The following is a 27,685-nucleotide window of genomic DNA, read 5'->3' as shown; positions in this document are numbered from 1 at the left end:
GTTTTCGTAATTATTTTTGAATACGTGTGTATCCATGTGCATGAATCCACTCTACAATAGGTTTGTTTCAATTTTTATTTATTTTTTCCTAAATGAATTGTTGGCTCAATCTCATGGCAGTATGATTATTGGTGTTGGTGCTTGTTTTATTTTTTGATTTACAAACTAGATTTTTGTCTAGTTAGCTCAGAACAGAATGATGTATAATTTAGATTTATGACAGATTGTGCAGGGAGATTTTCTTTTAATATAGTGTTATGACTATAAAATCAGTAAAGTTTCTGTGGTTTACAGCACATCCCCCCCCCCTCCCCCCCGATTCACAGATTCACAATTTGTCATGTGAACTGTTAAAAGCTCAAAATACTTCCATGTCTAGACTAGAATGTATGTACATAAAAATACCCATACAGTCAAGAGTGAATTACTGAAAACAAGTGTTGGGCATAGATTGTATGTTTATGTGTCAGATCAATTCAGTACTTGTTCTCTTGTAGATACTGTTTAAATACTGGCAAATTTATATGTCTCTAATAAAATACAAGAAATTAAGAGTATTTGCTTGGTCTTTTATTCTTCTTTTTTGTTTCATAAATCATCATAACTTTCATAATACATCTATTTATACATATAGTAAATGTATTCAATGTAAATCAGTGTAGCTTCTACATCCAGTGCACTCCCGTTGTAACAAACATGGTTATAACAAAATTCCGGTTCCACCTAAGTAAAAATTCAGGCTGCAACATTATCCACTCCATGTATTTTTATTGTTTATTATTTTGTTCAATTATAACAAATTTCGATATAGCGTCAAAAAACAACAACAAAAAACAAAACAACTGCCGGTCTAGAGGACTTTGTTATAATGGGAGTCCACTGTACATATAATACAAGAATCCATACATTATTACATTGGGTGAGAATGAGAAGGGCGTTAAGTTGCCACTAAAGCCATAGTGTTTGAGGCAACTTCAACACCCTTCTCATTCTCAGCTGACAATATCTGATTACTACAATAGGCTACCCTAAAATTGACCAGCAAAGGAATCGTATAGAAACACTTTTGTACATGGGATATCTCCCAGGGTGCAGTATGAGAGCAAGTAAAGGTATAGAAATTATTCACATGAATTGGACCCTTAAATGGTGCACTCCAATATGTTACCAGCACTGAGGTCCTGACATGTTTCATCAAAGATCAGTGATAAACATAATCCTTTCTTCCCATAATCTGTCAAAATGACCTACACTGGAATTTTTGCACAGTTAAAAACATTACGCAGATGTAAATGGATTTGTTGAATGTAAATTAGAACCAAATTTATTGAAGATTTAACACAATGCCAGTTACATGTAATAGCTCAACAAGTTAGGACTAGTTGAATGTCATGTTACACCCATGTATTACATAACAGATAAAAAAGATCAGGACTGGATCGATAAGGATAGTAAAATCAGAAGTGTTATGGTGAAATACGACGCCCTTGATTTTCAGTGTTCGGTGCCATTCATGACAGCAGTGATAAGGAAAAGAAACTATTTTCTAATATCTAGACCACTGTCATCAACTGCTTCTATAATTGTGTTCAATCATTGTTTAAATCATGCTGTTGTCTCCATTTCATATGTTTTGCAGGCAAAATACTGTATCACTTTAACAGAACACCAGCATTAATTGTCAAAATTATATTTTGCCAAATTAATCACTTAAACTAGGAACATGTTGCAATGACAAAGTGACTTGATTTTTTAAGTTTGTATTAAATCACACATACTTCTATTGCACAGTCTTAGGTTCATACAACAAATCTACTTAGACTTGACAGCTGTAGTGTGCTTTGAATTTGGTCCACTTTACAAAAAGAGGATTACACAACAGATAACATGTACGTACAAGACAGTGGAAAAAGAGACTAGCATCAAGTGGCACAAAATTTTGCCTCTATTTTGACTTCTGGTACGACAACTAAAAGGCTTGCATGATATAAATGTTTTGGCATTATATACAGTCACACTAGCCTTTTCCTCATGTCTCATTCATTCCTGGTCTTAAGACATTTGTCTCCAGCTTGCTCTGCTTCGTGAAAGTCTTTCAAAAAACTTTCAAGAAATTCCATTGAGATCTTCTTTTTTTTTCTCTCTTATCTTGGCACATCCTAGCTGTGGCTTCTTGTGTGTGCATATGTGTTCGATGACAGAAAAAAAAAAGAATAGAAAATTATTCTTGTACACAGGCATTTCATATCTAAAGCTCTTGATTTTGTTTTTAAAAAGTTGACAGTTTTGCTTGGAGCATTGACTTTGCCACTAGTAAAGTGGTTACCCATCCTCTCATATAATACACAGTAAATTCAATGGCTACATCACATTAAAGTCTTTTTAAGAATAAGATACCTAATAAAGCTGCCATAAGGGTTAGCTGCAGCTGATAAACATCCTCTCTCTGCCATTGCTTGTATGAAAACAAATGTACATCTTAAATGCTTTCAACATAAAACATTGAGTAGCAATAGGTGGTCTAATGATCCATTACAAACAGCAAATTCTGCAATATTATGCTATAATACCAGAATTCATCCCAAATCTCATCTGAAAATGAGTCATCCTTGCACACCACTACATCAACCAAAAATCTTGCTTTTCTAGAAAGTTCTGGAAAATATTCCCCTGTGTGAAGAAACTTATTACCTAGGCAGTGTGCAGTGAAAGAAACACAGGAAATGCATCACAATCTGATAATAGTACAACCTGTGTATATTATTGACATTTTGATTTAAATGATAACAGTAAAGATATTCACACCAAAGTACATGTACTTAATTTCTAGCAAATTTATGTAAAATTTACCAGCAATGTAAAAATCTGAGCTGCTCCTGTAAAATAAATGGCATAGTAGTCAGACCCAAGGAGACAAAATATACAATTATGGCTGGAAACATCCTTTGCAATTTGGCATATAATGTGCTTCAGGCACTGCGTCAATGACTTATAAACTAACACTTGTCTTAACAAAAAGAAAGCACATACTGGGACTTCATCACACTTAAACAATATCAGTTTGCTACACGTAAAAATAAAAACAAACGTACTGTGCACTCCTGTTTAAATATAACGGATATGGTTTCAACGAAATTTAGATACAACGAAGTAGACATTAAAATTCCAAAATTATCATCAGTATTTCTTTATGTACTTTACTGTTCGGCTTTAATGAAATTTTGATATATTGAAAGAACGCCGCCAGTTCTGAGGAATTTGTTATAATGGGAGTGCACTTTATATATGAGAGACTGGTATAAACTGAAATTTACTTTTATGAAAATGAAATAAGGAGACTCAGTACAAATGTTTGTGGATCACCTGTCTGCAACCACTCTCATAATAATGACTTAAAACTGGAAATGCTACACATTCTTTGCTTTCTGCTTCTTCTTGTAACTACTACCTGTTTTGAATGTAAATGGACATATCACAAAGAAAATCAATAAAAATAATAATGCATGGAACAAATATTTACATTTAGGTATTCCTACAACAACCACCATAACTTTCCACATGGTTGTTTCTTTTTAATACAGTGTAGGGTTTTAACACAGTGTATTCAGAGATGCCAACTGTTCCCTTTTTTTTTTTTTTTTTTGTTGCAGTGTTATGTACCATTTTTGGCCAAAAATACTGCAAGTTTCATTAAAAATACAGGTTTCCCTAATTATAGTACTATATATTTATATTCCAAAAAAGGTAAAAATACTGTTTTTCCACCAAAAACCCAATTTTTTTTTACCACTCGGAATACTGCAATGCTGTATAAAAGGTTAACATCCCTGTGTAGGTTACTTTACAACAGAATTTCTTATCTCACTATTGCAATAGAGAAGCAGGAAACTTTCAATCATGTTTAATAGTTGTGTCTGCACCACACTAACAAACTCCTTCACTGCAGCTCAGTATAAATTATGTTCAAATGATCAATTTAACTCCTTGCTACGTCTACATCTTTTAGTCCATTCACTCTTCGGGACATGGCACTCACTTGTCAATGCAGTTTCTTGATGCTGCTTCTAGCTGAAACACTGAAATCCAACATTCCTCAGAGGGCAGTGACTCAAAAACAGGAGAAAAAAGCAGGCTTGCTGAACAAAAGCACAGGGCTAAACAAGATGGCCGTCATATTTACATAACACTCTTTGGACATTAATAACTGCTGACAGACACTGACACCACAAGACTTCCAAGCTGCCTGTCATCGACTTGGTGGAATCTTGTTTGCATGTAAATTTCATGCATTTCTCTCATTTGCTACAGATATTATCTAAACACACTATATAATAATGAGCATGTGAGATACAGTACTGACTGATGCTACAGTCAACCTTGCTTAAGTTGAATCTCTTTCAACTGAAGAAATAGCTTCGACTTTAGAGATAATTCCATTTATGAGGGATTAAAATCAATAGAATGTAAAGAGAAGAAGACTTGAAAAGACCTTCGATTCAGGCAATATTCAACTTATGCGAGGTCCACTTAAGCAAGGTTGACTGTATTTGTAATAAAATAGATTAACCTTGAGAGGTGGATATCACTTCAAAAGTATGACCAGTACAATCACTATCACTATGGCAACGACGGCGAGAATACAGAAGATACAGAACATCTTCTTGCGAGCTTTTTTCTGCAACAAAAAAGAGAAAGTCAACAAGTTTGCTCCTATATTGTATATAAATAATTTTATGAAAAATACTTCATAAGGTGCAAACATTGGATCTTTTCTTGTTCAAGAGTAATTCATTAAACAATTATTTTTCTACCAGACACGATTAGAGACTCTAATATCCTGTCTTTTTAGATTTACAAGCTCTCCATACCCCCCCCCCCTTTTTAATTGGGGGGGGGGGGTATGGCACCTGTCAGGGTCACTTTCATATTCATCATTTTGATTGACATGAAATAATGGATTCTTTCACGAATACACAACAGAGATATGACACTATTTCTACAAACAGCACTTCAGTTGCATTACAAGTTTTCTCTTTGGTGCGGCCTTTCAATTATTTGCAAAATATCACTTGAAATCCTTTATTGTAGTTGTATAAAGTATGCAATAAGCTGACAATGTCTAAATGTCTGCCATCAATGTCTAAATGTCTGCCATTAATCTACAAAATAATACTTGCTTTAATGTTTGGAGCAAAGGGGTTTCCTGATGTTTGTCACATTGTAATGGCTCTCATAATGACAAGGATGTCTGGAAGGATGATAATTACATGTTATTGGCTTCCAACAATGAGTTTGCCTCATATAACATTAAGAAAGGTGAATACACAATATGGCAAAGAAACAAAAACAAACAAACAAACAAACAAACAAACCAACCAACCAAAAATGAAGAGAGGACTGAGAGGGAAAGCCAGGATATTTTTCTTTGACTGCCAGTATGCCATTCCCTCTAGTAAACATCTCAAGAAAATGGCATGGTTACACACAAACGCAGGTTACACAAATCACTGAACAAACAAATCATCCCTAATGTTTATCCATATGACTTTTTTTTCCCTACTGGACTGAGGCTGCCATTGAATGGAGTATGGTAATAAAAGGTGTTTGTTTTTAGTTCATTAGGGAAGTAGGGCAGAATATGCTTTACAATGTCTAGCACTGACACAGACAGAAGCCACTTTGTGAAACATATGGTGCAATAAAATCCTGTGCATGGTGGCAGAGACTCCAACCCAAAGCACCTTCTGATCTGGAGATTCTCCCGCCGGAAACCCCTAGCAAACGGGAGACTCCAAGTTGACGTGTGCGCAAAGTTCCTACGATTAGATGTTCTCTGGTGCTATCTAAGATTTATTTTTTTCAACATACAATAGAAATAAGTAAGAAATCCTTTCCACCGGGAGACACAGAGCCAGGGCGGGAGAAATTAAATCTCAAACGGGAGAACGGGAGATTGTGCAAAAATAGGCTTTCGGCGGGAGATCTCCTGTCGAAAACGGGAGAGTTGGAGTCTCTGTGGTGGTACCCATGGTAATATCATATGCAGATATAGTCTTCAAAACAATTAAATTCTAATTATAATGACATTATTGTAAACTCATGTACTTTGATTTCTTCTTGTCTGTGTGGGAGAACAATGTTTTAAAGTCAGATTAGTATCTAATGGTTAAATGACTGCACAGTATTCCTTTCCAAGAAGTATAAATCTAAAGTCGGTAGTATGAAATGAAACATTTCAATAGGTTGTAACATGGCACAACCTTGCCTTTCTCAACTCCTTACATTTATTTTGTGTAGTTGTGATTGGCTATCAAGAATAGTAAGCATGTATGTCAATAAGTTTTTACATCCCTTAGCATCACTATGGACAACTTGTTTGACTACATCAGCCTTTAAACCCTATTCTCTGCCATTTCATGACTTTTTTCATTGTAGTCTCCCGCATATTTTGAGACCAAATTTGCGACGTCCGGGTACACCATTCTTACGCAATGTTTTGCATATGCATGTCAACCCCAAAACAGCTCAAATTCATGATTTCTTGTGCAAATCCAATGCAAATTATGTTTTTTTTTTGTAATTGATATAAATTAGATTATTTGAACTTTTAACTACTGAAATTAATCAATTCTAATGTAGAAAAGCTTGAAAAAGTGCCTGGAACAAATTTTGGCAAAAAAACAATAGAAAACAAAAGTGACCCGCTACAACAAAAGGATCCTAAAGTCGCTGACGGCTGAGCCGAGAAAATTGAGTTTGAAGTCACATCATCAAAATTGGTCAAAACAATCAGATTTCAGTTTTTGGCATTATTTTGTAGTATAATGTTTCGTCTATCATCTGCTGAAATTTCGAAGCTAAATGATCAAACAAAAGGCAAGAAATTAGCGTTTTTCTGGGCCATGATTTTCCAACTTCCTACGCGTAACAGAAAAGTGTCCGAAGATTTGGATTTAGCGCCGCAACTAGACTCCACCCCTAGCAACAAGAGAGTGATCTTATTGGTCAGTGCATGGCATCCTGATTACTGATTGGTCGTGCTAGCCTGCTATCGCTATTAAGCTTGAATGAACATCACGGAGGTTGCTAGGAGCATATCCTCTATTGTCAATAGGTGAAAACTGTCTCGCCTCCCCTTGATCATGATAGTGTCAGAAGGAAAACTTTGCAGGCATTTTTCTCGAAACTCTGATTTCCTCAACAACTTGACATGCGCTAATAAAACCATCGATATCTCTGCAACCGAGTACTTTTATGAGTTGTGTTATATATGAAATTACAGTAGAAGAGTAAGCGAATAACATCTTGTCATTTTCAGAAAATTGTCCTCCCCGACTTTCGGATCCTTTTGTTGTAGCGGGTCACAAAAGGTAAAAAACCCAATAAATACATAAGAAATCAACAAAAAATAAAAAACAAAAGGAACTGATTTTGATTGTGCTATTCTTTTACAAGAAAACTGTTCGATGTGTCTTGACAAACTCTGACACAAAAATTTAGCAATCCTTCAATCTTTTTAATGGAGTTATAGGTAAAAATATGATTTCAAGCATAAATTTGCATAATTAATTTATTAAAAAATACAAGGAAAAGTAGAAATTACGCGGTGCGTAATATATGTCCCCGCCGGAAGTAGCATTTTGTAGCAAAATGTGCAATATAGGTCAAAAATCAAGGTCAAAGGTCAAAGAAGTCAAAGGTCAAAATTCTGTGTAAAAGTTTTGAAGCCCTCACCTAGTGCCATCACATAAAGCAAACGGAATCGAAATCGGGTTAGAAATGGCGAAGGAGTAGCATTTTATAGCCAATGTACAATACAGGTCAAAAATCAAGGTCAAAGGTCAAAGAAGGCAAAGGTCAAAATTCTGTGTAGAAGTTTTGAAGCCCTCACCTAGTGCCATCACATAAAGCAAACGGAATCGAAATCGGGTTAGAAATGGCGAAGGAGTAGCATTTTGTAGCAAAATGTACAATCCCATGTAGTGCTATCATATAAAGCAAACAGAATTAAAATTGGCTCATAAATGACAGAGAAGTAGCAAATTGAAGATTTTGATCACACACGGACGCACACACGGACACACGGACGGACGGACGGACGGACGGACGGACGGACGGACGGACGGACGGACACACACACGTACGGAGCCCGTTTCATAGTCCCCTGCTCGAACTCGTTCGGCGGGGACAATAACATCAAATTTTTCTATTGTATGACCATATAGTCTTGTAGTTGACATCCGGGTCTATGTTCAAGCAAAATTTTGCGGCCGAGATCTGAAGGAGGGGTCAAATTGACCCCCCCCCCCCCCAGTAAAAACTTGGTCTCAAATAGCCCAGTTAAAGAAGGGTTAATACATAATATGTTTCTATGTCCAATATGGTTTCATTTTGTTCATCTCTTGTAACCATCTTGCACTAATTCTGTCTCTAATGTTTGCTATCAGACAAAGTATGTCAAGTTGGAATGATTTAACAAGAGTAATAACAGAGAAGTGACCCACAATGTGTTTACATTATTCTGCAGCCCTTCCAGTCTACATAGTACATAATATAATCATAATCTCATTTACTTCTTATCTACCTGCTGCACCAATGTCTGATACATTCCCACATGGAACTAGCATAAGTCCAATAAATAAATGGGCATTGTTTGTTTGGGTTTTTTTTTTCCGTGCATCTTCACACAAGTTTTCTATTCAGAATTATTTAAAAAAAATTGACAAAACTTGCAGTATATGGTCTATCTTTTTAAAACCTGCAAAATAAGATCTCCATCTCAAGTGCAACTTGAGAATACAGCTCGCGGTAAGAACGATTTTCCTAATATTAATGGCAAAGTGTTATGAATTATTGTCTTGAATGCAGTTCACATCATTCCTACAAGTATTCCAGAACACAATGCCACAAACATTCATATCACTGGGTAAATGCTTATTTCATTGAGAAGCAAAGCTAGTGGCCACCTAGAGATGTGGCTTTAACAGAAGCACATTCTTGTTGTCACTTGTTCCCTTTCACCAAGTCTGTTAAACAGCATCCTAGGCAGACTAGATGATAACTTCAGGTTGTTGAGGCTGCTGCTGCATATGAAGACTTTCCAACATGATTCCTGATACCATGCATGACACACACTGAGTGGGTTGCAAAAATGTCTATAAAAACATGAGACACATTGTCACTGGAGTGTGAAGTAGAGAATGAGGGTGAGGGCGACGGCCACCACAGCAAGAATGATGAATATGCAACACATCTTCTTCCTCGCTTTTTTCTGACGAAAAAAATAAACAGAATATAAGCCAAAATGGCAAATATAAGCCACAAATGGAGGATGTCAAATGAGTAGGACAATAACAATAAAAACAACAACTAGAAGCAGAGGTCACAATGAGAAGAGAATGAACACTGGGCTACTTGTGCCATTGTTTGGACACTGTCCTACTTTCTTTGGGTTTTATGTATCCTCCAAACACAAACACACAAACAAACAGACAACAAGCAAACAAAATCAAAAAGTATAAGATTCACAATCCAATGGTTTTAAACCACATTTCATACAGGTACCACTTAAGAACTCTTTCCCCCTTATTCTCTTTCAAAGAAGACAATCTCTTTTGAAACTGGGTAAAAATGATTCTTGAATGTGTAAATAAATTCATGGTAGTGACCCGCTACAAAAGGGTCCGAAAGTCGGGGAGGACAATTTTCTGAAAATGGCATGACATTATTCCCTTACTCTTCTACTTAAATTCCATGTACATTACAACTCATAAAAGAAATCGGTTGCGGAGATATCAATGATTTTATTAGCACATGTCAAGTGGTTGAGGAAATCAGAGTTTCGAGAAAAATGCCTTCAAAGTTGTCCTTCCAACGTTATCATGATAAGGAGGAGGCGAGACAGTTTTTGCCGCTTGACAATAAAAGGCACGCTCCTAGCGACCTCTGTTGTGTTCATTCAAGCTTATCACCAGCGGTCTATGCACGACCAATCGGTAATCAGGATGCTACGCTCTGACCAATAAGATCACTCCCTCCTTGCTAGGGGCGGAGTCTAGCTGCGGCGCTAAATCCGAATCTTCCGACATGTTTCTGCTCCATTGAAAGTCGGAGAATCATGGCCAAGAAAAATGCTGATTTCTCACCTTTCCTTTGATCATTTAGCTTCAAAATTTTGGCAGATGATGGACAAAACATTAGACTACAAAATTAAGCAAAAAACAGAAATCCGATTGTTTTGACCAATTTTGATGATGTGACTTCACACTCGATTTTCTCAGCTAGGCCGTCAGCGACTTTAGGATCCTTTTGTTGTAGCGGGTCACATATTCTAATAATACTTTTCTGGAGAGGAATGTAAGGCAGAATACAGCCTCTGTTTGTGAAAGGGTTACTCACGGGTCATTATGAACATCTCTTCCAATTCATTCAAAAGCTTTGTGATCGATGGCAAAATATTTGAGTAGCTGCCTAGTAATATCATTTTCCTCTCAACAAATCAAGCAGTGACAAGACAAACATGAAACCCAGTTAGCCACTCATCATATGAGCACTGTTACTCCCAGTCAGTAGAATTCTTTTCTTTAAAAAAGATAAATCAATCTCATTTATCACTGGAAAAACTCTATACACAAGACAAACTTCCCAAACTTCCCATGAACTCCACTGAGAAACAAAGAAGGATGATAACTTGTCTTCCTTGTCACATGTTGTCTCACAGGCTCCTTATCCTGATAAATATGGACTCCTGATATCTGACAAATATTTGGCTGTGAATACGAGATGAAACTGACCAAACATTTAGATGAAGCTGCCAAACATCACTGTCTGAGAAAAGTCTTGGTGATACACAAATGATGCACACATCTAGCCATGAATGGTTGCCATGAAAAGTCATAAAAGCTGGATACAGTCCACATGAGTAGAATGAACACACTTACCTGGTATCTACTGGCTGTTGCAAGCTGCTTAGCACCTTCCTCTACATTGTCACCAGCCCTGTCTACATTAGCTTCAATTGAATCTATTAGATGGACAAGATTGACAACACAAAACTCACATTTATGTACTGCAATGTATTTCTTGTCACTGTTGTCCATCCTGTCTATATTAGCTTCAATATCTGCACGTTTATCAAACATTCATATCAACGATAATACAAAAACTGAGCAGTAGCAGATGAAGTATGTCAAGTTGTGTGACAAGTTACAAGTGATTACCTATCACTGTATTTCTTGCACATGTCTTATATCTAATGTTAAACATAGCAGATACTATTGCGATACTAATACTATATCATTGTAATTCCCTGATACACACATTTGTATAATCTGTATCCAGTGGTCCATATTCACCACCATGCAGCATCTCCTTATGTCTCTCACTAATGTAAAGAGCTGCTCTACATCTCGCTGTTGAAGGACAAATCACTACAACTTTAAGTTAATTCTAAGAGATCTGGGGCTGTACATGAAATATCATTCAAGAATGAAGTAGAAAAAATGTTTAGTAAATCACAGAATAACTACAAGTATTAGTTATTACTGTAGCAAGGAAGCAAGGATATTCAACCAAAACTCTGCCTGTTTGCAGAGCTGCCAACTTTTGTAAAAGCCTTTCAGTACTTTGATGGCTGAAAATCAGTAATTTGCACCTTTCTTAAGTGAAAATCAGTAATCCTTATTACAGTGTAATAGAATTTATCACAGACAATGATTACTAAAATCAGTAATTTGCTTGTAACCTTCAGTATTCTTCTCCAATTTTTGTAGAAATTACTGAAAATCAGTATTAGTTGGCAGCTCTGTGTTTGATTGTGCACCAAATGAGTCTTACAGCACAATTTTTCTATTTTGTGAACAAAATATCTGTGGGATGGTGTTGTATGGCATTTTAAAACAGTTTATCATTAATTTTTAGTATTTCATGAGGTAGAATTAACAATATACATATACATGTACAATATATATTTATTTCATATGAGTGCTAGTTTGGTCATACGCTGTTCCATTTTGATTGAAGAATCATCTAAAGCCTCTAAATGGCAAAATTCATAAGTGATCCTTAGATTGACAATACTTATACTAGAAGATTGAAATTGACTTTGTTTTTTTTTTATTGAAAATAACAAATTCCAGCTTATCTTTCAACAATGCAGGCCATGCAGTAAAATTCAGAGTTCAGAGTCAATTTAATGAGGACAACTTGATCACTTCAACAACAAGATTACCTCAAGACTTAAAGCATAATTTACCATTTGCAAATGAAACAAAAACCCAGCATTAGTGCTTTAAAATGGTTCTAAAATGTGAGTTAGGGATAGAAACAACCACCGTAAAAATTTGAATCTGTATAATCGATGTTAAGTATGTTTTAAATACACAAAATATGAAGAATATTTATAACAAAAATGTTTTCAGACTAAACCGTCTACAGTTATGGTTTATTGAGAAAAATACTGATATCTCTTTATATTTTAGGCTTCATTGTAAAAATTGTATATGGTAAGATGTTTTGTGATACAACAAACCCACACATAAACATCAAATGTGATACCTTGAAAATGTTTTAAATCTCTGCTGCCAAAGGTAAACAGGACCTTTGATAGGCTAACAAACACATCCATTGGTATGTTTCATTTAATGGTATAATGTCCCAAACTTAATTGTCAGTATAGATGATTTTATTATATTTCTCCTTATTTCTCATTTATCAAAATGACATTCATCATGGGAGATTGCATTGTTACACCTCATAAATATGACAAGATGCTCAAACCTCTGAAATTCAATCCACACACTTCATTTCACCAATTTAAAATCACTGTTATTGTTTTTGTTTTTGTTCATATTCTCATTTCGATACAATATCCAAGAATGAAAGCCCATGTAAATAGTTACATCTAGCTGGTAAGAACTTTGAACTCATAAAAAGAAAGATGTCATAAAACAGACTTGACTCACCAATCATCTCTCCTTGTTCTGACACCATCATACTTAGATCTCTAAAGATCTCATTGACATCCAGCATAGAAGCCTAGACAAAAACACATGGTAAACCATTCCTGAGCAGACATGTCACAAGCTTTCTAAAAAAATCAGTCTTTTTTTATCACTCTAGGTAAATTTTCTTTTCCAAACGTCATATTGTCATGTAAAGAAACATGTCACAAGGTTATGCCAAAAATTGCTGATGCAGACAAACAATTATGCAAAGTAGAAACAATGAAGGCTTGTCACATGAACAGAAATAGACTAAAAAGATGATTGCAGTAGTAAATACTGATGTTCCTTAGTATTGCTGTCATCTGTAAGTTACAATTGTCTCAGTAGATGTCTCACTATGAACTCTGGAGATTCTGAATGTGAAAAAAAATGTGACGAATCACAGAACCTATAGCACCCCGTTTCTTTCACTCCTCTCTTTCAATAATTAGTCACTGGCTGGCTCTCTATGCAATTTGTACATTACAAAACCATTATATACATCTTTGTATGATATATAGGGCTCGACACTGACTTTTTTTTCTGATGGCCTTTCCAGACAATATATAAATTCATTTCTCTATCATATTTACAATTCTTTCTTTCGTCTATCTTTCCAGTCAATCATCTATTATATATATTTGATATTTATCTTTCCATCATGCATCCACCTAATAATCCCTCTTTCTATCCATCCATCACAAAGTCAATCCATCCCTCCTTCCACCCACTTATCATTCCACCCATGTATTCATCTATTCATTCCTCCTCCCTCCCTCCCTCCCTTTTTATCCCTCCCTTCCTTCCACTGATCCATTCATCCCACCATCCCTCCATCCCTTGATTTCAGTATACCTCTATCTGCCTGATCTGTTCTTCTCTCTCCTGTATTAAGGTGAGGTCATAGTCAATGGCAGCCTCCTGCTGCTGCATCTGTCTCTGCATCTCTCTCTGTCTCTCTGCCTCCTCTTCCCTCATCAGAGGCGTCTTCTGGTCATAACTTGGCTCCTCTCCAAACCCCATTGACTGGATGGGAGGTATAATGGACATTTTTGGTATAATGATCATTTTCAAGAAAACATGCTAGTATGTACATTTAGAAAGACTTGATCCATAGTTTTAGTACACTATTTCATTGGTTTTGTTAACTGAAAGCGTGAACACTACTGTCTTTTATCACGTATACAGCAAAGTAAACAGAGGTTAAAAATGCATACCTACAATTTATAACAATTTGAATTACTTGACTAATAAGAGAAAGTGTAAGGCAACAGCTACACAATGTAACACTGCACTGTCAAGATACAGTGAATGTAAACTGATACTTCTAATACAAACAAGTACTAACATTCACTTATATGGACAGGATGCACTTCTGAAGGCAGATTAAAAGTGGTTTTATATGTGTTAACAAGTCTTAGATACTTGAGATTTTGTCCTCGTTTTGAAGATTAACCTTTAATGTGAGATTTTTTACCTCTTTAATCCAACATTCCAAACTCTGTCAAATGAATATGAAACTGGCATAACTATCATGTTCCCTATGTATTTCTACAACACAGATTAATGGTGGCAACACTGTGTAAATGGTTCAATCCTTGGATTACCCACTTAACTGCAAGTCTTCCTGATCATTGCATACCCCCCCCCCCCCTTAACAGAGAAAACAAACATTTAGGATGGGAATAGCACTGTTGATCTATACTGTAGGCCTACAGCAGTCTATATTGTGGGTGGGTATTCTGACATCGAGAGCTTAATTGGTAATGCTCGTAATGTAATTCTTATTAAAGATTCAGACCCATTTATCAGAAATTCAACTTACTAAAGTTTAAGGGCACATTAAAATCCAAATTTAAAGTGCTTTATCATTAGTATTCATGAGCAGTACTCTAGATGATATAAAACTGGCAGAAAAGAAACTTAATTCCACTTTGGCCCCTGGAAGGTGCAACTGATATTTTGTTTCTATCATTTGACTCAAAGGAGTTTCTCTGTGAAAGGCTGACTACTGTTAAGTGAACATTTTTGTGGTGTGGAAATTTTTGAGCATTTCATGCAACATGCAACTATGTGGCATGGAAATTAAAAGCACATAAAAATTTTTGCTTTCTATGTGTAATACTGGTTTATATTTTGATTTAAATCAAATTGAATTAAAAACATGTGAAATTCATGTTACTGGGCCGTGTGCAAAAAAATTACTCAATTTTAGAGGGTTTTTCCCCACTTTTACAGTATAATTAGCCAATATTTCTGAGACCAGAGCCCAAACTGCCTCCCTACACCTGTCCTTCCCTACCACTTGGACCTTCTTGTAAGGCCCATGTAGCCCAGCACCAGTGTGCCCTGACTCTCTACTCACCCCTCCTCCTTGCCTGGGACCAACACTGGGGCTGGACCTCATCTTGTTGGCCACACGCTGGATTGAAAAGAAGAGAGTTTTTTCTTTAATGATTCATAATTACTAATCACCTGTAAGAGGCATGTTAGTCTCGTATATTAAATGATAAAATGTAAATCTTGACCTTTTGACTACAAGAAAGCAGTCTATGATGCTCTGGACATTTGTATACCATCCTACTCTCTGAAAACTAGTCCCCTACTAATGGGCAAAAAATAAATCATTGTTCCTGACGCTTGTGAAACCTTATGGTAATCTACACTGTACCTACGTATATCACTTGGTACAGAAAGGCAGGGTACATGAATTCAATGTCTAATAATAGTTATTGACATCAATAAGGAACCAGAGATAGCATTCTTTAAAAAAATGGCCTTGAATTGTGCTTTTGGAAAGACACTACAGTTGGTGTTTACTACACCGACAATTTGGTATCTCAACCATCTCCTAATCAAATTTCAAAGTTTGAAAATATGACACACAAACCAGTCACTAAATTTTTCCTTCAATGTGTTCCAAACATGTCGCTATGGTGTTTCGAGTTGACCTATTGTAGTTAAAATTGCATGAATGGCTAATGTCCTGTAAGTGCAACTGCATCTGAACTTTTAAGCCTAAAGTTGGATTCATTTGGTGGCTAGCTTTCATGCTGTTACTTTGATAGGGTGAAATTGGACAACTCATCATACCAAAATCATTAAATCAATGTTTAGTGACTTATCACACTTTTGATATAATTGGCAATCAGTTTGAATCAGTTTCAGTTTGAAAAGATCTCTCCTTATATTGACATATTTAAATTACATCATCACAAAAACATTATTCTGTAATCTATATGTCAACTCAAAATGTTGCACCGAAAACAAAGTGCTAGTTTAAAGATTTTGTCATTCTTGACTATAGCCAAATCTACGAAAATAGAAAGAAAGACAAAATAGGGGAAAAAAAGCAAACAAACAAGCAGTGATCACCTTAGCATGGCTTTGGTTTGATTGCATTATACTCAATGACAGTCTCATTTCTGGCCGACATAAAAGAATAACCTTTGACCTTGACCATCACTACTCACAAGATTCCACCTAATTTCATACACAGTATTATGAAGATAATTTGGAAGCATATATTTTGTTTTTCATTTCTGATACATGTATATTTATGTTGTATTTTATCTGCACGGACTTGCAGAAGAACAGTCTCCGGACTGAAGAATGTTGCTGTGCTTATAAACAAATGAATGAAATGAAATCAAATACCTTCACTATCATAGCAGGAAAACATGAGACACATATAATGCGTAGACGGATTACCAGTAAAAACCTGCAATGTTCTGACTATATCACATTACATTATGAAACATAAATAATCATAATCAGCTGTAATTAAGGACGTATCACGTTCTATTTGAAATTTCTTTTAAGTATTATTTCAGTTGAGCATGATTGCAGACTTTAAATCTATAAGTGTTAAGAAAAAAATCAATACCAAAAGCAGGTAAATTATTTGTTGCAGTCACTTCCTTGTTATTAAGCAGCCATGCATTACAAAACCAACGTAAAGTAGCACAACCCAATTTTGTGCGAGGACTCAAAATGGTGAAACCTAGTAAGATTTTAGTTTTTATATTTTCTGAAAGAGCAATTCTCCTATTCAATAAGATTGGGATCATAAAATGATAGGGAAATTGTGGGGTTTGGTAATTTTTCTGGAACACTTTTTTCTCGAACATAAATAAAAGGTGCTTAATGGTGCAGGAAATTTCAGCTCAACCTGATAATCCCTTCACTGTTGTAGCTACAGAGTTTTTATATCCTGTTTTTTTTTTTGTTTTTTTTTGGTCGCATTCATTGCACAGAGAACCACTGAGTGAGATTCAGCACATGAATAGACTCCTAAACCTCAAAGTCTCCTTCCTCAGTAAACACTTTTCCAGAGGCTGTATTCATTCCAATATTATTCAGATACGTTATAAAAAGCAACAACAACATTTTGTGTTGAGTTATACGTATGTCATTTAGCTCAGAGTCTGCGCTTTCAAATCTGCTCTAACTAAAAAATCCATGTCTGGCAGCTTTTTGGTGGTTTTGTGATGCAGGGTTGAAATTAGGCCTATATGCTTTTACCAAAATGACTTGAATTTCAGTTTATCTTCCTTAGCAATATACACCTGTACAACATTTCAGAATATTTCACTGACACGGAACACTTGACTTTTTACTTCTGAATTACATTCTACCTGATATTCTGTTTAGAACATGTTTGTGTGATCTTGCATACCTACAGCAAGTCTGTTTTTATTGAGATACCTCACTTAGCTCCCTATTTAATTGTATCAAGACACAATGACAGAGATACAAAATTGGTAAAAATAAAGATTTAGAAAAACCTGTATTATAACAGTGTCCCTAATGGCAACTAAGTAATGGAGAATCAAAAAACTAAATGTGTCCCTAATGGCAACTAAGTCATGGAGAATCAACAAAACTAAACACATTATGATAAGCAAACCTATTCTAATACCCATAACCATTATATACTGTATTATATAACACCTAATTAGAATGTAGCTATCCAATTGTTCGATTGCCCATCACATGACATTTAGTTAAAAGTTCCATCGCACGCTGTGGCTGTCAGCTGTGCAATTTTGTTTGAGCAAAAATGGATAGCGCATGGCTAACATCACTCATTTCCATTGACTCCCATGTTAAACTCACAATTGACTCGAAGTTTTTGTGCCATTGCACGGCTCTGATGTCACAATAAACAAACATTTGCAGTGCACACTCAACAATACAAGGGTGCTTAAGTGCATACTTTTGTCACTCATTTCTGTAAACAACTTCAACCAACCGATCGGCTTCATGTACATACGTACACAGTGACTGTGACTGTGAAGCTACTCATTCATCTTTCATGGAAAATGGTTGCCATTTCTGTGCTAAATTCAAGAATCTGTGTGGACCACATCTGTTGACGTTCAAGGTGTTGTTTAAAACAAATAGTGTGTGGTCTTTACTCATACAATGGAACAAGATTTCGCACTCGGTGAAAGATGAGGCGCACTATTCAACTCGGCTTCGCCTCGTTGAATAGAGCGCTTCAATCTTTCACCTCATGCGAAATCTTGTTCCATCACACTCGTGACCATTCACTATTTGTATACTATCTGACCCTGAAAGCACAGCAGACAATTATGTGTGATGGAACTGCCCTGACCTTTAATACTACATAGTTCACATTCCAGCAATCACAATGCTGCCATAGCAAACTCTGTTTGTACTATCCCCAACTAGTATCTGTATGGCCAGACATACCGCTGCACGTCTGTAGAGAAGCAACAATGAGTTTGCTCAATCACAAGGTCCAACATACAATGGGAAATCACCCACACATTTGAATGTGAGTTGGATTAATAGGGAAATGTATGAATAAGAGATACTAGATACCGGTATCAAATGATCACATGAAAACATACCTTCTGTACACTGCCATATCTTTGTACTGTGTCTTGGAAGTCATTCGCTAGTCTCTCAAACTGAATTTTCTTTGCCTGTGATATTCAAAATGGGGAAGCACATTATAAACAATTACAACCCTTCATATTAGAATGGAAATTGAACGTTTAAGAAAGGATATTTTCATTAGATGCTAACTATTATCTGAACAAAATACATCCATCCATAATTGTTGGAAAATACACACTATAACACTGTACATACATACACACACACAGTAGAAAAACAAAATACTAACAATTCAAAGCCAAGGGAGAAGAAAAGACATTAATTTGGTTGAATACAGTATTACTGTATGTATTTAACTTGTATCTACACACCAAGAATCCAGTTTTCAAGGGGTAGGTATAGGGGGAAAAGGTCCCATCTCCCCAAACTGGAAAAAAACTGAAACTGAAACAGCAGCATGAGCAGCAACATTAACAACAACAACAACAACAACAACAACAACAACAACAACAACAACAACAACAACAACAACAACAACAATAACAACAAGCATTTTGACCTTTCCTGCAGTACTAGTAGATATGTGCAGTATTACAACTTTGGAGAGAGAAAAAATCAAAACAAAACAGTATTTTCTATGACATCTGAAGTATTTTTTTTTTTTTTTTTGGGGGGGGGGGAAATAGTTAAAAAAATTGCAAAAAAAAGACAGAAAAAAAAGTAATGGTTGAAAGTTCTGTGATATGGATTCCTTCAAATCTTAATGACTGGAGATCGGGTACAAGTGTAAACCTACTACTTTACTTCCTATACTACAGTGTATGTACTTTCTCCTTGAGAGAAAACTCTGGTACAAAACAAGAGGTACACGTATGTATTCTGATAGTTTTCTTTCTCCATTCTCCTATACAATCGAAAGTCCCTCACTTCTCTGACATAAAAACCAAGGTGACAAAGAGTCTGAACTTCCTAACTTTTACATCAATGGATGGTCATCAAAGATTCAGAGAGTCTCAATCCCCCTGATTTTAATGAAGAGAGTTTCCACAAAGCATTGAAGAAGGGAAGCAGCCCAAATTCTCTTCACAAATGTTATCTACAGTGACACTGTGGTATATTTTCTGCCATTTTTGATTTATTTTCCTAAAGCATCTACCTGAGGAAAAGAGGAAATAACACTATTAACCAGTGATAACAACAATCTCTGATACAAATACACACTGTAGTTGTGCTTGCAATCACTTCCTAGGCAATGATCAGTGTGTGCAAAGCTGATACATGTACGTGTACATCCTACTGCAGGAGACTCAACTAGCCACAAAGACCCTTTTTACATACAGTAGGAGGCACGATGAGTCATAATACAACGTAGGAGAGCTTTTGATATTTAAGCCCTCTGATGGGCACGTGAAAACATCACGGTGAATTAATAATGCATTCTGATATAAGGCTATTGTATAAGACCATTATACTTTACATGTGTTGCGATAAAGCCAACAGTTTGAAACCAGTTTGGAACCTACGTCAACTACCAACGCTGAAAAGAAACTTTTGTATTAATTGGAGCCAACGTCCTTTTTGCTGAATGACACTTTTGCAAATCACCACTGGCATTCAATTCGTTGTGTACACAAGAATTTTCACATGTATTTTCATTTCAGAAATCTTGGCTTCTTACAAGAGTTTTATGCATGCCTTCCTTTGAACTAGGGGTATTGATGTTGATACATGTGATCTACACTTCAAGTTTAGTCTTGAAGAAAAGACTTCTAGAGTCAGTGTCTTCCAATTGACTACAGAGCACAAACATACACACACAAAACACTGTACACTATGGCCCAAATTCACGAAGGTGGTACAAATGAAACCATGGTTTAAACCATGGACAAAGACCATGGAGCGCCAAGTGTCGCATGGAATATTTCGTTACAAAATCAGTCATTTCGTCAATGAAATGATTATTTTGTAACGAGATGACAACATCTTAAACTAAATGAACATTTCGTCCACGAAACGGTCATTTTGTCGACGAAATGACCAATTTCGTAACAAAATATTCCATGCGACACTTGGTGCTCCATGGTTTAAACCATGGTTTCATTTGTACAACCTTCATGAATTCGGGCCTACGAGAATAACAACTAACACATTTTTTGTTTATCGCTGCAGTGGTTCACAGTGTTTCAGAAAATATGTCTTATTTTTGCTAGGAATTTCCCTGAATTATTGATTTTTGCTTGTGCACTGTTTTTCATTCCAGTCAATTTAGCACAGGGTACTTTTTCTGCTGTTCTGCTAGCAGATACAGAATCATTGTTATGGTGATTTATTTCTCTGGGAAAACACACTTGCACACACACACACACACACACACACACACAAACACACACAAACACACACAAATCTTAAGTACAGATGTTCACATTTGTCATAGGCACACTATACAGTACCTGTATACTGTAGCATAGCACACATGCAAAACTGCAAATGTGATCTGCTATTAAGGCTGATCTTAATACACTTACATGTACAATCAGCAGCGTTCTGAGCCTCATGCTGGGCAATGGTAATAAAACCAAAAGTTAAACCTAGAGTACCAGCACATATTTCAAATAATTCTTTTCAATTGCATAGACCACATCGTAGGTTATTGGCATGTGGATGAATTTGAGATTACATTACGGTGTGTATACAGTGGTGTACTACTCTCCGTTGTTAGAAATCTATGATATGAAAGTTTTATTGCACATCATCTGTGAAGCAGAACAGTGAGTGTGTGTCGAGGGGGAAGCCTGATATATCATGTGGATTACATGCATGAAGTGTAGCAACAAACAAATGGACTCATCAAGTACTATAAAATGTGACTGCCCAGCTCAAAACCCACAAAAAGTAGGACAAAATGAACTTCAGTTTTCTACTTACAAAGTTTTAAAGAGTAAACTGTAAGCTTTAAAAATATATACATAATTTGATAAAACTGAATAATCCAAACCCATTCAAAAAGTGATTTATTAAAATAAGAGAGAGTTAGGAGGTGCATTTTCATAGGGAAAAGAGAGAAAAGAGATGTGGGTTACTCATCAGGCATGCTGGGCAGAAGTAAACTGTATCGATGAAAACATGTTCTTTTTCCAAGTGAAAGCAGTGCCTGACCACAAAAAATATGGTCCAGAAAAAACTGCTACTACAAATTTGTATCTCGATTTTGGTTTTGGATTAAGCCATCCAATTTTGACAGTGCACAGCAGGTAGAGAAAAGATTGCTCTCCCAGGTACTGTAAGACAAACTTTAAAAATTTGAGTCAGTCAACCCAAATGACATATTTTGATCCTTTACAAAGAATCCTAATCTGTAACTTTTTGTAGGATTTGAGCTACGCGGTCACAAATGTGAATACAGAATTAGTTTTCTATACCCATCCTTCACTTACCTTATCTAATAATCTAGCTTTCTGACCTAAAACTTCCATACACAGTTTGGTGTCTTTGATTGAAGTATTACTCTGTTGTAGCATTTGTTGTCTGAAATAATAACACATGATACACAAATACTTAATTCCAACATCAAAAAACACTTACAACACAAACAAATAATTTGCAACAAGTTTAATATAAACAAGACAAACTAAATCATGCAAATGAATTTCAACTAATTGACTAGAAATTAACATTACATCAACAAATAATGTAGATATATTCTTTCTTTCATTCTTTCTTTCATTTCTTTCATTTAATGTAGATATATTCTTGTTAAAACATTACCAGAGGGGAAAATACACTGTACATGGACGGAGAAAGTTTTTTCTTCTCAATAAATTATCTCTGCCTTGCTAAAGGTAATAATCATGCAGCTTCACTGTATTTTGATGCGCTAAATTACTTGTTTTGTGTTGTTTGTCTTACTTTTTAAAGTGACAGGTACAATGTACATCTCACATTGACAAAAATTTGTTTTTATGTTCTTTTGTTTCTTTAAAGTTAAAATTTGACATTGCATCCTGATATCAGAAGCTCATTTTCAAAAACAATTGTAGAAACCATTAGAGGATTTTAAATAATAATAATGCTCTCAAGACAGAATATCTTTTATCGCATTAGGAATAAATCACTTAAAAGAATCTGCCTTTCTTTCATGGTGCTCATTTCCAATCGATAATTATACAACCCTCATTCAATTCACTCTGGAGAACAGTAACTGCACTCACAAGTCTTACATGTACAAGATGTGTGTTTTTCTTCTTGCTGGGAGCATGTGACATTGTAGAATCACATTATTGCATATAAAGATACATCACAGCCATGATATCATGACCTTAATTACTGTACATTCAAGATATAGATGGGGCAAAGCTTCATGGTTATTAAAGTAAACAAACAGAAGTAAAATAATTAAAAGCGAGTATTGAAATTGAATACAGACAGTGAAAAGAGCATAGTAACTCACATTTTACTTCTCAATATATTACTATCGTTTGCAGTTCCTATTTGTCGAATGGCCTTTTCCAATGCAGCAACTGAAAGAGGAATCAAAATAACACATCACTCTATGTCAACATGCTGTGAGTACATTTATCTATTTTTCTGTTAATCCTGCTTTCATCAAACTTTATGATGGAACAAAACATTGTTGATTATGATTTGTGGGTCAATCTGAAAAGCCATTGTCTGATTTTGTTCGAGGATTTTGCATAGTTACAGTATAGATTACCCAAATCAAGGAAAACACATACACCGTAATCAGAGCTTATAGAAAAAAAAAAGAGATAAAGTCAGGCACAAAGATTTTCTATAATTTCAAAACATATACAAAGTTAATAACTACACTTTTGCCACAATTATGCTTTTTATCTTATGTTTATCCATTCTTTTCCTTCAGGATAGCGAAGAACTGATTGTGAAAATCTCAAATAGAACAGCATCTGCAAAGAGCAGTGTTGGTGGATACAAATATATTTATATTATTCTCAGCCTGGTGTGATGCCTTCTATTCAGCACAATGAGGCATGATTTCCAAAGTCAATCTTACAAGCTAAAGTGGGTGTAGATCCCTAATTTTTCTAGAGTGAATAGCGGAGCGTAATAGTAGTTTACTATTGAAAGTTGTTGTGATAATTGATATGACACTAATATATAGTTTTTCCTAATACAAAGTAAAATAATGTACAAGGAAGTAAAAGGACTTCAAGTATGAGCAGTTACTCACTACTGTTGTTGATCCTGAAAATACTTGAACTGCACTGTGTGAGCATTGTTGTGAAGTCATTTTGACCTGTATGGAAATACGAAAATCATGCATGCAATAACTCCTTTAGTTTAAATTGATACAACAGCAAAGATCTTTGAATAACACCATTTAGAAATTGCAAAAATGTCTATACAGATAATTAACTATTTCCTTCTACATTTCTGTTTTTCCTTTTCAAAAGACAAATAAATAAATAAATAAATAAATGAGTTACACATTAAAATAAATACGGAGTATGTAAGGGTGTTATGCCATTAGGCATTTGAGAACAGGTCTTACACATAAATTTCATTGAGAAAGTGCAAAAGAAAAGAAAAGGAAACAATTACATAATATCAATAATAAGGATGACACCATAACATGAAATGTGAGAAATTATTGTTCTCAATCTGAAATTGCTACATGCGATGGCAACACATATGGTACGGTACTAGGACACTAATTCAATCTCTCTTGTTTTATATATCTGCTCTATTCAAAGGAGACTCAGGAAACACATCTTACTGGAGCAGTTTTACTGACCCACATCAAGGTCAGAAAATCAAGGCTCCAAAATAGTGATAGCATGTCAGAAAAAAATCACTTCACAACTCACCTGACATCTGCCCTCCTGTATCATTGGCGCTGCCGATGGCGCCATAACCAAAATCACCTCTCCCCTGCATTCTCAATTGTAGCAGAGCTGTGTAATCTAGATGCCAACAGATTCAAGAACAGTGACAAAGAGAAAAATTAGTAGGATTTTATTCTCACATATTAACAAGTCATGGATATATTCAATAAAATTCATTTACAGCTTGTTTGAGGATTAAACTCTATTTTAAGGGGTCAAAATGATAAAAGACGAGCAAATTTTGAACACTATGTATACAAATAATTCATGCATCAATTGATACACATTTGCGCACGTAAATCCCAAGAAAGATGTTTCACGTGTAAGTTTTGGTGTCCCCATAATTGCTTACACGAGAAACCTTAATTTATGAGTGTGGAATCCATATTAAGGATCAGTGTTGAACTGTTTGTTGTTATTTTGGTAGCAATCACATAGTTTAAAAGATTTCAAGAGAAAATTGGGGTAAAATAAATACATTTGAAAAAAAAGACCAAATTATGATTTTCACACGTGGCTTTGGTATCCCCATAGATATTATGTCGGGGCACAGTGATAGCTAATTTTTTGTGTCTTATCACAACAATAATTGCTCCTCATTGGCATATTTTACAATGTAGCTGTGGTTTCTTTGTAACAGGTATAAAAAATTGACTACTCTATTAATTTGAAGAAAAAAATATGCAATAATAATATTTGGTGTCCCCCTTATGCGAGTAACATTGAAGAATCTTTTTCCTGGCCAAAAATAGGGGTTGTGTCATTTTTTCAATAGTATAGTTAATTTCTTACTTCAAAATAATCACTTCTATTGAAACAAACATAGAACTAGTTTGAAGTATGTGGTAAGATGCCAAAATGGATGGTTCACCATGTAAGGGGGACACCATGGTGTCCCCTTTACATTGTGAACCAGTTTTTCACAATACACTGCAATTTGGTATGCTGACTTCAGGACTTCAATTTCAGTTTAGTTGTAATTTTCGGTCAGTTTTCAATGGGCTTATACTCAATATGAATGTTTTTTTTAAAGTTATGTTGAACAAAAATCTGATTTTCTGATTTTATTGGCAAAATAGGCCTGTCACAAAGTGGGTCCCTATTTTATGGAATTACCCATTATGCAAATAAGAGGGCTAATCATGTCATAACCTCACAATTTTCCATTGATTATACGAGGTGCAAAAAATGACACAAATTCAATGCTTCTGCCATTGAAATCTGAAACATGATGTTATTACTGGTTGAATAACTTCAGAATAGTGATCAGTTAGATAAATACGAAGATTTGATCTCGGGCATAATTGCGCTCCAATGAAAAACTGGAAATTTAAAAGTTTCATGTACTACAAAATAAATGGCAAGTTGTGAGGGGATGACATGCTCACTTTTCCATTTGCATATTCATATTGACTGTTAAAGAACTGTTTCCCAAAAAATTACGGAAACTTCAAAATGTCATAACTTCCTTATTTTTCATCCAATTTCGATCAAAATTATACCGTTGAACTCGTAATACTTTACTCTTTCTTATCAGATTAACTTATATTCAGACTGGATTTCCCCTTTAACTAAAAAATCAATGTGAGGTGACTTTTTGCTGGTTTTGAGATGCAGGGTTAATGTACTTGTGTACTAGTGTCTCATCTGTACTGCACACAACTAAAAAGAATGATGTTACAGTAAATTCTGCTTGAAAATGAATACATTGCATGAAATAAGACCAGCATTATGATACTGGCTGGTAGATTATTGGATTTTTTTTGTGTGTGTGTGTGGATAGAATACTGAAATCTGTGTCAGTGTGTGTAAAGTTTGTTGTAAGAATAAACTTCTTGTGTAAATACATGAATTTAGCATGCAGTAATATTAACAGAAAAATCAATGGTAATGTAATGAGGCAGAGAAAATCTACAGTATGAAACAACAAGGTCAGATAAGATTGTACGTGAGCATCTATAGCTGTGCCATGCAAATTCACTCTCATTCTCAGTAAATTTATCCCGTTTGCTAGACCGCGGTTCAGGCGGGAGAATCTCCAGATCAGAAGGTACAACTTCAAGCTTGGGATTAGAGTCTCTGCATCCTTCGCTTCATCAGCGTAGTACTAGCTAGTAAGTGATCCCACTGCGGTTAATTCTCAGGCCTTTCCTATTGCTATTATCAACGATATGCCAAACAATTTAAACTCCACCAGCCAGGACATGCCTGTTTGCCAATGTCAAGTCAATCGATGGCCTACAAATTCTTTCAGTAGGTACAATGTGTAAATTTAAACAGAATACCAACAGGTAATGACCTACAGCATTGATCAAGGCCACTTACACTTTGTACTTCAGCACGACCAGAAATACAAGTAGGGAGTACCTTGCTGCATGCTGCTTGCAGAGTGGGAAGAGAATTGGAACATGAAGTTCCACCCATTTGATTTTGTGCCCCGTGTACCCGTACTGTCGTAGTGTATGTGTGGATCATACCAATCGGTACCCGGCCGCGGCCGGCCGTGCCCGTTTACTAATTAGTGGTGGTGGACTAGTAACTACACGTAGGTTCATTGTACTATTTGTAGCCTAATTTTACCGGTACTGCATATTTATATAGCCTAGGCCCTAGATCTAGATCTAGCCTACATTAGTAGTCTAACTAGGGTCCTAAGTTGTACGTGCTGAATAGCCTGACCAGACCGCTGTGCTTCGCGTTCACGACAGCGGCTGCGTGTAGTTAAATTTACGTGTTGAATTGAACCGCCATGCACACGTCTACGATCGATCTATCGTTAAATTTCTCGCTAAATCAGCATCGTTATATCAAAAAACAAACTTCAACATATACTCACCTTTTAAATGATGATGTACCGCTTGTCTGTGTGGTACATGAAATTGAATTAAGTACGTACTTAGCGGTTAAATGATAGGACACATACGACATCTGATAAACAGGCCTGCTTCATATAGCGCTCACTTCTATTTTCGG

General features: G+C 35.6%; 1 protein-coding gene across 1 annotated transcript; it reads right to left on the bottom strand.

Annotated features, from left to right (window-relative positions):
- Positions 1–986: 986 nt before the first annotated feature.
- On the bottom strand, positions 987–27,685 carry LOC139732657 (syntaxin-12-like). The gene is made up of 11 exons (XM_071643509.1): positions 27,549–27,685; positions 24,695–24,790; positions 24,058–24,123; positions 23,299–23,368; positions 22,286–22,376; positions 18,863–18,937; positions 15,349–15,405; positions 13,839–14,009; positions 12,963–13,035; positions 10,941–11,023; positions 987–4,675 (listed from the first exon to the last, which is right to left on the bottom strand). Exons 2-11 carry the CDS (start codon positions 24,762–24,764, stop codon positions 4,583–4,585), a joined length of 849 nt encoding a protein of 282 aa, XP_071499610.1. The 5' UTR covers positions 24,765–24,790; positions 27,549–27,685; the 3' UTR covers positions 987–4,582.

Source organism: Diadema antillarum, unplaced genomic scaffold (assembly GCF_040938485.1).
Source record: "Diadema antillarum isolate AM-2024a unplaced genomic scaffold, OU_Dant_1.0 seq00000442_RagTag, whole genome shotgun sequence".
NCBI lineage: Eukaryota > Metazoa > Echinodermata > Echinoidea > Diadematoida > Diadematidae > Diadema > Diadema antillarum.
This window is presented reverse-complemented; position numbering and strand designations above follow the sequence as displayed.